This window comes from Oncorhynchus tshawytscha, linkage group LG04, assembly GCF_018296145.1.
Source record: "Oncorhynchus tshawytscha isolate Ot180627B linkage group LG04, Otsh_v2.0, whole genome shotgun sequence".
In the NCBI taxonomy this organism is placed as follows: Eukaryota; Metazoa; Chordata; class Actinopteri; order Salmoniformes; family Salmonidae; genus Oncorhynchus; species Oncorhynchus tshawytscha.
Genome location: NC_056432.1, coordinates 20865909 through 20875346, shown reverse-complemented (window position 1 = coordinate 20875346; position 9438 = coordinate 20865909). Strand labels below are relative to the sequence as shown.

At 42.8% G+C, this 9438-nt stretch overlaps 1 protein-coding gene across 3 annotated transcripts; it reads left to right on the top strand.

Moving 5' to 3' along the window:
• Positions 1–363: 363 nt before the first annotated feature.
• Positions 364–9279, top strand: malt1 (MALT paracaspase 1). 3 transcript variants are annotated; one of them, XM_024400067.2, is made up of 17 exons: positions 364–759; positions 1157–1323; positions 1527–1648; positions 2172–2319; positions 2605–2789; positions 3000–3096; positions 3255–3302; positions 3853–3876; positions 5629–5673; positions 5830–6033; positions 6263–6440; positions 6593–6664; positions 6776–6903; positions 7194–7343; positions 7455–7612; positions 8012–8137; positions 8399–9279. In XM_024400067.2, the coding sequence occupies exons 1-17, from the start codon at positions 611–613 to the stop codon at positions 8843–8845; spliced, it is 2448 nt and encodes an 815-aa protein (XP_024255835.1). In that variant the 5' UTR covers positions 364–610; the 3' UTR covers positions 8846–9279. The 3 variants fall into 3 exon arrangements, with proteins under 3 accessions (XP_024255835.1, XP_024255836.1, XP_042176387.1); XM_042320453.1 differs by lacking the exon at positions 364–759 and adding an exon at positions 802–919; XM_024400068.2 differs by lacking the exon at positions 3255–3302 and having other exon boundaries at positions 365–759.
• The last annotated feature ends 159 nt before the right edge of the window (positions 9280–9438 follow it).

Below are 9438 nucleotides of genomic sequence, written 5' to 3'. Positions count from 1 at the left end.
CTATGACTAGAAATAATTAAAGTGGAACCAAACAGATTAATACAAATAATTTATTTCAGATGTGGGAACTCTTTAGGCAGTTTATAAGTAATACTAATACAGTTTTAATTCGGAATTAGTCAACCCAATTAGGGTTTAAATGCGGAAGACACATTTCAGTTGAATCCATGCAGTTGTACAACTGACTAGGGTATTTCCTTTTCCATTTCTCTTAATAATGCACCCTTCCTCTGTCATTCGTCCTTACGTTCAGAGAATATCGTGATCAAGGAGATAAGGAAGGATGCAAGTTTAGAGTATTGGGGCAAAAACGGAAGACCCATAACTAAACCGAAAGTCCCACCCAGTGGTAGGAGTGTAATATCACTATTTGTAAGCTGTTTCAGGAAGTAACACCAACTCGTCTGAATATTTGTGTCTTTTTGGCCCTCCCCAGAATGATCTTCGGAATTCCCCCAAACTTCTGCAGCGACCATGCCCATGTATCTACCTCTTCTGTGTCGAACACCTGATTTCAAACTACGACATATTTTTCATTTCACAAATGTTCAGATTTTTTTGCAAGTAACTTTTTCAAATTGACTGAACTGAACTACAGTAACTCGCTGAGATGTCGGATTCATCTGACCGGTCTTTAAACTTAAATTTTCTGAAAGAACCTGTCTTGAGGAAACTGTGTGAGGCTCTGGATAAAACCAACAGTAAAGGATGGCGTAAACTCGGGGAGATGGTCGGCAATGACCGGCGTTTTAGGGTGAGGTAAGCCTAATTAAGCAGTCGAACGGGCTGTCTGACGGTCGCGCGGAGATCCTTAGAGGGCGTAGTTCTACCTGATGCCGTATTACCTAACGACCTAAAAGGAATAATAGCGCCATCTTGTGGTCGGTTGGGCAAGTCTGAAGGGTTATTCTTTAAACATGTTAGTTTACTTGTTTGATTTTACAGTATAAATGTTATCCCTATCGTCAGCATACTGTTATAACACAATAATACATGTTATCAGTATTCCTGTGCATTTTACATTTCCTACGAGTGAACTAACTTGTGAGCTATGTGCCTCCCCTGCTGTTCATATATTTTTTTCTTATTAAATAGTGTCATAGACAGTGTGTGCATTACTGTGTGCATAAATTCTGCCTTTTCCTCCACTGTGCAGTTCAGATGAGATGGAGATGTGCTCTCTGAAGGTGTTGGAGCTGGAGGGCAGCCCCAGCCGCGTGCTGCTCAGGCTCATGGGAGACAGAGGGTGCACACTGGGCCATCTGGTAGACTTACTACAAACCATGGGCCATACAGACGCCCTACAGTGTGTCAAACCACCAGGTATACAGAGCGTCTTTATAAGATGTGTTCACTGACTATTATCTGGTTGGTACTTGGAGGGAAGGCTCAGGATTATAAATGGTTTTGGCGACAAGTTAATCTTGACTCTTGATTTTGGTCCCTGTATGTAAATGTATTGATTATTTATTGTACATATATTTGAATCATTATTGAGAATTTCTTTCCATAATGGTTGTGTTTAGGTATCCAGATCCTCATTCAGCCCCAATCTGTGGCTATCATAGTGGGACACAACCTGCGACTCAGCTGTTATGCTGTGGGGAAGGCTGGTGTTCAATTCCAGTGGTTCAAAACCAAGGAGGAGGTGGGTAGTCTACTAGGGTGTGTTTTGAAGGTAGACCGTACTGTTTATGCATTGGTTGTAAACATGTCATTAAACATGTTTTCAGATAATGATATTGCTGATATCTTGACCAGATAACATTGTGACAGCTGTGGCTTCATAATGATATATATATATATATATATATATATATATATATATATATATATATATATTTAACCAGGTAGGCTCGTTGAGAACAAGTTCTCATTTACAACTGCGACCTGGCCAAGATAAAGCAAAGCAGTGTAACACAAGCAACAACACAGAGTTACAGATGGAATAAACAAACATACAGTCAATAATACAATAGAAAAAGTATATATACAATGTGTGCAAATGAGGTAGGATAAGGGAGGTAAGGCAATAAATAGGCCATAGTGGCGAAATAATTACAATTTAGCAATTAAACACCGGAGTGATAGATGTGCAGAAGATGAGTGTGCAAGTAGAGATGTATATTTCATGTATTATGAATTGATTTGACACATTGTGACTTCTCCAGGTACACAACAGTTCATCTCCAGACCTGGTGATTAGCCCAGTCCAACTGACAGACGCAGGCTTCTACATCTGCAGGGTTAATTGTGGAGACTCCTTTGAGTTCAGCCAGTGGGCTCAGGTGGATGTCCTGAATGTTGCAACATCTTATGGTGAAACACTATCTTTTACCTCCCAATCAGTTCATGGACAACATTGTTATTATGTCTTTCTTTTGCCTGGGATTTTTGGAATTTGATTTCTATCCGGTTCCATTTTAATAAGGCTAACATTTTCTACACGTTGTCGGTTCCTCCTTTCTGTGAAAGACAGACAAAACAGGAGTGAGTTTCCTGAACGCTTTGTAGCACTAACGTTATCTTTTATCCCTCCAGAGCTTTCGCTAAACTCGCCCCCAGGGCGACTGCACATTGAATAAACGTATGTTTTCCCTGCAGGGTTGGGGTCACACTCGTTGGAGGGCAGGCTGAAGGTGGTGATCCAGCCCCAGGGCCAGAGACTGCTGGTGGGGGACACTCTGCAGCTGGAGTGTGGGGCGGTAGGGAGGCCTATCCCCCGCTACCAGTGGCACAGGAACGGGGTGCCCCTTCACTTTCCAGAGGCCTCCAAGAGGAGACTCACGGTAAGGAGGTCAGAGGAGGATGCTAACATCCTTGAGCGCTTATGTAGAAAGTTCCACATTTATACTGTTAAAGTGGCACTGTTACATATTTTGTAGTTACAGTACAGTAACTCTACAATACTGTTGAATGTTGTACAAGTCAGATGAAAACCGTGAGATTTAGTTGGAATTTTTTTCAAATAGCTTGATATTGTTTGTTAATTCAAACAGATTCCGTATCTGCTGCTGGAACATCATGGAAAGTATCGCTGTGAGATTTGTATTAACAATGAAAGGACGTGGACGAATGAAGTAGACATTCTAGTGGGTATGTCACTATCCTTTATTTTACAGTATTATAATGATGATATTGATCCTAGCCTCAACAAAAGGTCTGTTTATCAGTATACAATATGAGCAAAAACGACTCGCATTGAATTTGGTGACAGTTCTTGATGATTACTTACTCTTGTTCTTAAATGAAAGGACCAAGGATATCTGTCCAGTTTTCAGGGGCAATGGAGTGTTCTGAAGGTATAGTTGAAGTGCCTGGTTTCTCTTAGTTTGGCCATCTGAGATGTACAGTATGTGCATGAATAAAACAGGGCCATGTTGGAAACAGTGGGATGGCAAAGTGAATCTGTTTTTATAGAGGAGGGTTTGGTTCCAGGTGTTGCATGCATTCTTTTCATCCTTTGAATTTTTGCCCGTTCATTTGATTGATTAATATTTTTGAGAGCACAACATAATCATAAAAATCCCACAGAAAGTATGAAATTGTCTGTAATTTGAAAAATTGTCCGATGCTCAAAATCGCTACATTTCAATTATATAATCATTCACAGCTTTCAGTGATTCAGCTTAGATGTCCCGTATCAATTTCCAATTAATATTGGCAAATGTTCAAGACAGGACATATTTTCAGTGGGTACTCATTTACTAATGGCTAACATTAGGCATGTTGATCCGTTTGGTTTCTGACTGACCCCCACCTAATCGGTGACACTTTTTACTTTAATTCAGTTGAAATGAAAGCACAGGAAATATACATTCTAGTAATTGTTCTAAAATTGTTTTCCCACAGATGATGTTTTTGCCTTTGGAGCTGGTAAGTGACACGCATTGATGTATATCTGAGATGATCTATCACTGTTTATTGGACATTGTTTCCGGCAATTCTAAATGTTTCTGCACATTACATGAAGCAGTTTATCTCCTGAGAATGTTTATCAATCCACCATGTGTAATATCTGTATAATACACTGCTCAAAAAAATAAAGGGAACACTTAAACAACACAATGTAACTCCAAGTCTATCACACTTCTGTGAAATCAAACTGTCCACTTAGGAAGCAACACTGATTGACAATACATTTCACATGCTGTTGTGCAAATGGAATAGACAACAGGTGGAAATTATAGGCAATTAGCAAGACACCCCCAATAAAGGAGTGGTTCTGCAGGTGGTGACCACATACCACTTCTCACTTCCTATGCTTCCTGGCTGATGTTTTGGTCACTTTTGAATGCTGGCGGTGCTTTCACTCTAGTGGTAGCATGAGACGGAGTCTACAACTCACACAAGTGGCTCAGGTAGTGCAGCTCATCCAGGATGGCCAATGCGAGCTGTGGCAAGAAGGTTTGCTGTGTCTGTCAGCGTAGTGTCCAGAGCATGGAGGCGCTACCAGGAGACAGGCCAGTACATCAGGAGACGTGGAGGAGGCCGTAGGAGGGCAACAACCCAGCAGCAGGACCGCTACCTCCGCCTTTGTGCAAGGTGGAGCAGGAGGAGCACTGCCAGAGCCCTGCAAAATGACCTCCAGCATGCCACAAATGTGCATGTCTGCTCAAACGGTCAGAAACAGACTCCATGAGGGTGGTATGAGGCCCTGACGTCCACAGGTGGGGGTTGTGCTTACAGCCCAACACCGTGCAGGACGTTTGGCATTTGCCAGAGAACACCAAGATTGGCAAATTCGCCACTGGCGCCCTGTGCTCTTCACAGATGAAAGCAGGTTCACACTGAGCACATGTGACAGACGTGACAGAGTCTGGAGACGCCATGGAGAACGTTCTGCTGCCTGCAACATCCTCCAGCATGACCGGTTTGGCGGTGGGTCAGTCATGGTGTGGGGTGGTATTTCTTTGGGGGGGCCGCACAGCCCTCCATGTGCTCGCCAGAGGTAGCCTGACTGCCATTAGGTACCGAGATGAGATCCTCAGACCCCTTGTGAGACCATATGCGGGTGCGGTTGGCCCTGGGTTCCTCCTAATGCAAGACAATGCTAGACCTCATGTGGCTGGAGTGTGTCAGCAGTTCCTGCAAGAGGAAGCCATTGATGCTATGGACTGGCCCGCACTTTCCAAAACCTGAATCTAATTGAGCACATCTGGGACATCATGTCTTGCTCCATCCACCAACGCCACGTTGCACCACAGACTGTCCAGGAGTTGGCGGATGCTTTAGTCCAGGTCTGGGAGGAGATCCCTCAGGAGACCATCCGCCACCTCATCAGGAGCATGCCCAGGCGTTGTAGGGAGGTCATACAGGCACGTGGAGGCCACACACACTACTGAGCCTCATTTTGACTTGTTTTAAGGACATTACATCAAAGTTGGATCAGCCTGTAGTGTGATTTTCCACTTTAATTTTGAGTATGACTCCAAATCCAGACCTCCATGGGTTGATAAATTTGATTTCCATTGACAATTTTTGTGTGATTTTGTTGTCAGCACATTCAACTATGTAAAGAAAAAAGTATTTTATAAGAATATTTCATTCATTCAGATCTAGGATGTGTTATTTTAGTGTTCCCTTTATTTCTTTGAGTAGTGTATAATGATAGCGTTGTGATTGTAGGTGTCAGTGAACTAATCCTGAACAGCAATCAAGAACCACCTTATGGTAAGCAGAACACTAAATGAATCCACCCAGTACTTGGTTACCTTTTTATTACTGCTAGAATATCAAATGCCTTTTCTCCATGTTGGTCAATATGTTACATTTCTCCACAACTGATTTCAGCTCGTAGTCATTGATGTTATTTGTCTCTCATCACAGCGACAGATAAAGTGGCCCTGCTAATCGGGAACCTCTCGTACCGGAACCACCCCCAGCTCAAGGCGCCAATGGTTGATGTGTATGATCTCACCAACCTCCTGCGCCAGCTCAACTTCAAGGTAGTATCGCTGCTGGATCTCACCGAGTCAGAGATGCGCAACGCCGTGGACGAGTTTCTGCTCTTACTTCACAAGGGTGTCTATGGTACGCCATTCATTATTATGGCCTATTAGAGTATGAGAGACCGACCTAGAAGAATTCGATCAGTCAAATATTAGTTTATTTGATTTTCCAAAAATATAGTGAATCATAAAAAATAAAATACTAGTTTTAAAAAGTGAAGTCTATTTTCAGTCTTATTTCATTCACTGCTCTATTTACTGTCTCGTTTAATTCACTCCCATAAACTTTTGCTGTACTTTTTTTTTTTTAGGTTTGCTGTACTATGCTGGACATGGTTATGAGAACTATGGCAACAGCTTCATGGTACCGGTGGATGCTCCAAACCCATATCACTCAGCCAACTGCCTGTGTGTGCAGAGCATCCTCAAACTGATGCAGGAGAAGGAGACAGGCCTCAATGTGTTCCTGTTGGATATGTGCAGGAAGCGGTGGGTAAAGACTAGTGCTAACCATGTTTGTTTTATGTTTATTTGTTTTTCACTACTATTTAATGTCCCTTCCCTGTTAGTAACATGGGATATAGACCACTCACCATTTCTTGTTTGTTGTAATACTGTAACTATTACATTTTTATTTTTAGAAATATTCATGATGATACAACCCCAAACATACTATTGAGGGTCACAGCTAACATTGTCTTTGGATATGCAACGTAAGTAATCAGACGATTACTCAAATATATGTCTAAACTTCTATTCGTAACTTTGTATGAACAAATGAAGTGATATATTCCCCAATTCTGTTCCATTCTTCTATTGTGCAGCTGCCAAGATGCAGAAGCGTTTGAGCTGAGCTCTAGTGGATTCACTAACGGTGTCTTCGTCAAGTTTCTGAAGAAACGTCTTCTGGAGGATGAGAAGATCACTGTGTTGCTGGACAGAGTGGCTGAGGGTTAGGAGCAATGGACCAATTATGTATTGGTGAACTAATCATTTAGTAAATGTCACCCCATCTATAGTATTTGTGGTCATGGAGCACAAGTCAATGTAGGCATGAAATATACAGTATTGATCTAATGCAGTGCCGTGCAAAATAAGTAACAGGAGTACAGAAACACATCTATCCTATCCTACCCTGTCTACTTCCATGCATCGATTATCATGGCAATAATACTTTGCCTAACACATTTCTTCTGTGAGAGCCTGAGGTAATGTTGTTATGGTGTTGCTTGTGTTATCCAGACATGGGCCAGTTCGATGCCACTAAGGGGAAGCAGGCTCTGGAGATCCGCAGCAGCCTATCAGAGAGGAGGGCTCTGACTGACCCTGTACTGCCTGGTGACAGCTCTGACATGGCCCTGGCTCACAACCGTCAGTGGGCCAAGGCTCACGGTAAGGACACGATCAACCAATGAAAGTAAATGCAGTACATTTCAATTTGAATTGTTTAGCTGAAGCAATCAACATACTTATTGTGGACATAATGTTGTGTTTTCATTCTAGAACTGCCTGAGAGTATGTCTCTGGACTTTGACTGTGGGGCTCAGATCAAGCTGGGCTTCGCTGCAGAGTTCTCCAACGTGCTGGTCATTTACACACACATCGTGAAGAAACCAGAGGACATGTTCTTCTGCCAGGCTCATGTCACCAACTTCTCCCCGGTGAGACGCTACAGTCTTTCATCTTGTTCAATTATGCCAACTTGTTCCTTCCTAAAAGCTCCTGTCACCAGTTTCTCACAATTTGTTCCCTGTCCCCTAACCCTTGTGTCCACAGATCTGAACAGGTGTAGCTAATCCATCCAAGCTTTTCCGATCAATGAACACCAAAGGGATAGGGAAAGAAATTTAAAATCAATATGTCACTGATGTCATAAGGGTTTTCCTCAGCTCTGTTCAATACCAATGAGAGCGATTTGTCTTTCTTGGGGTTTACTGAAACAACATTAGGAGCATAGTAAAGAGTCTGTCTGCTGAAGATGCTGAGGCTCCAGCACCTGCCTGAAAACTTTGCATATGCAGGTCGTCTTGTCCTAAAAACATTTCCTTTGTTCTGTCCAGGACCTTGACATTGATCCCAAAGAGATGAACAGGGAGACACCAGAGGAGACTGGCATCTACCTGCTCTCCAGCAGTCTTCCCCAGCACTGCCTGTACACACGTCTCAGCTCTCTACAGAAGCTCAGGGTTGGTGTACAAAGGATAATCACCACTTTCCACATTCTCACATTACTACGACATTATTATATTGTCTTTGCCCTTTTAGTTATCTTCAAAAATGTTTTAATCAACCTTCCTGTTCATATGTGTCCCCTCTGTAGGAGTAGCTGGTGTCATGTTAGAGCAGAGCTTACCTTGGACAAAACAGTTTTGATCTCCGTTGGAGCTCTAGTATAAACATATTAGGTTAATAAAATGTTCTTCTACTCCTTGTCTTCTCCTCTGTAGGATCAGCTGGGGTTTACAGTTTGTCTACAGGGCTCTTTCAAGGCCATGGATGAGCTGGTGGACTGGACCACTGACGTCAACATCGGCAAGCCCCTGATCGCCAGACTAGACCTGTACCGCACCATGAGGAGGAACAGCTGCCTGCAGACCTGCCCCATGCCCCACAGCCCCTGCCATAGCCCCAGAGCCGAGCACCTCCACCACCACCCCCAAGGCCTTCTCTCCCCACACTGCTCCAGCCCTTACCTGGATGTGTGCGAGCCTTTACAGGGAGCTGTGGGAGGCTCAGGTTGTGTGAGCTCCACTCTGTATGACAACTGCTTCTCTCGCTATGGCTGTACTAGTAGTGACTCCCCTGGCAGAGCCAGCATTCCCATAGAGACCACGGATGACATAAACGAGCTGCAGACAGTCTTCATTAATAGCCTGCAGTTTCACCACCAGTGATGAGGCCCTCTCTAGTGCATTGGTTGCCTGGTGCCAGATCTGTTTCTGCTGTTTTGCTTTCTCCTATGGCCATCAGATCTGGGATCAGGCTATGGTGGATTTTTGTAGGTCTACTCTGTAAATCCTAGTTTATTCCATGGCAAACTCTTTCATACAGTTGCCTGGCTTTAGTGGAGATTACATGTATTTAGTACTTTAGACTAGATTTTTAAATTGAAATAACTGTCAGAGTTGTATAGCTGTACTTAAAAGGTTGCATATCCAGCCTGCTGTGAAAAGGTTGTTTATTGCGATTCTTTTTCCGTTTGTTAGATAATGATAATATAATGTGAACTATTAAGCTTTGCTGAAACGATCTTAACCAGCCTCTTTCATATTCTGTAGATTATCTTTTAAGAGCAGTTACCAAATGTAATAAAGATGTAATAACTTTATCCACAGGGAGGCGTTGTCTCACTATATAAACAAGAGTTCTGGACATGGATTGTTTTTCATGGGCTTCTTATGATTCGTCTCTATTTATTACAAACAAAAATGCCAAATCCAGTTATATACACTGTTTTACAAAGGCCCAAAATTCAGAGGGATGTCTT

Excerpts from the sequence above, each read along its gene's own strand:
- malt1 (XM_024400067.2), top strand. The coding sequence starts at position 611 with ATGTCGGATTCATCTGACCGGTCTTTAAACTTAAATTTTCTGAAAGAA. Across the intron at positions 1,324-1,526 it reads ACAGTGTGTCAAACCACCAG|GTATCCAGATCCTCATTCAG; the intron begins GTATACAGAGCG and ends GGTTGTGTTTAG. Across the intron at positions 1,649-2,171 it reads GGTTCAAAACCAAGGAGGAG|GTACACAACAGTTCATCTCC; the intron begins GTGGGTAGTCTA and ends TGACTTCTCCAG.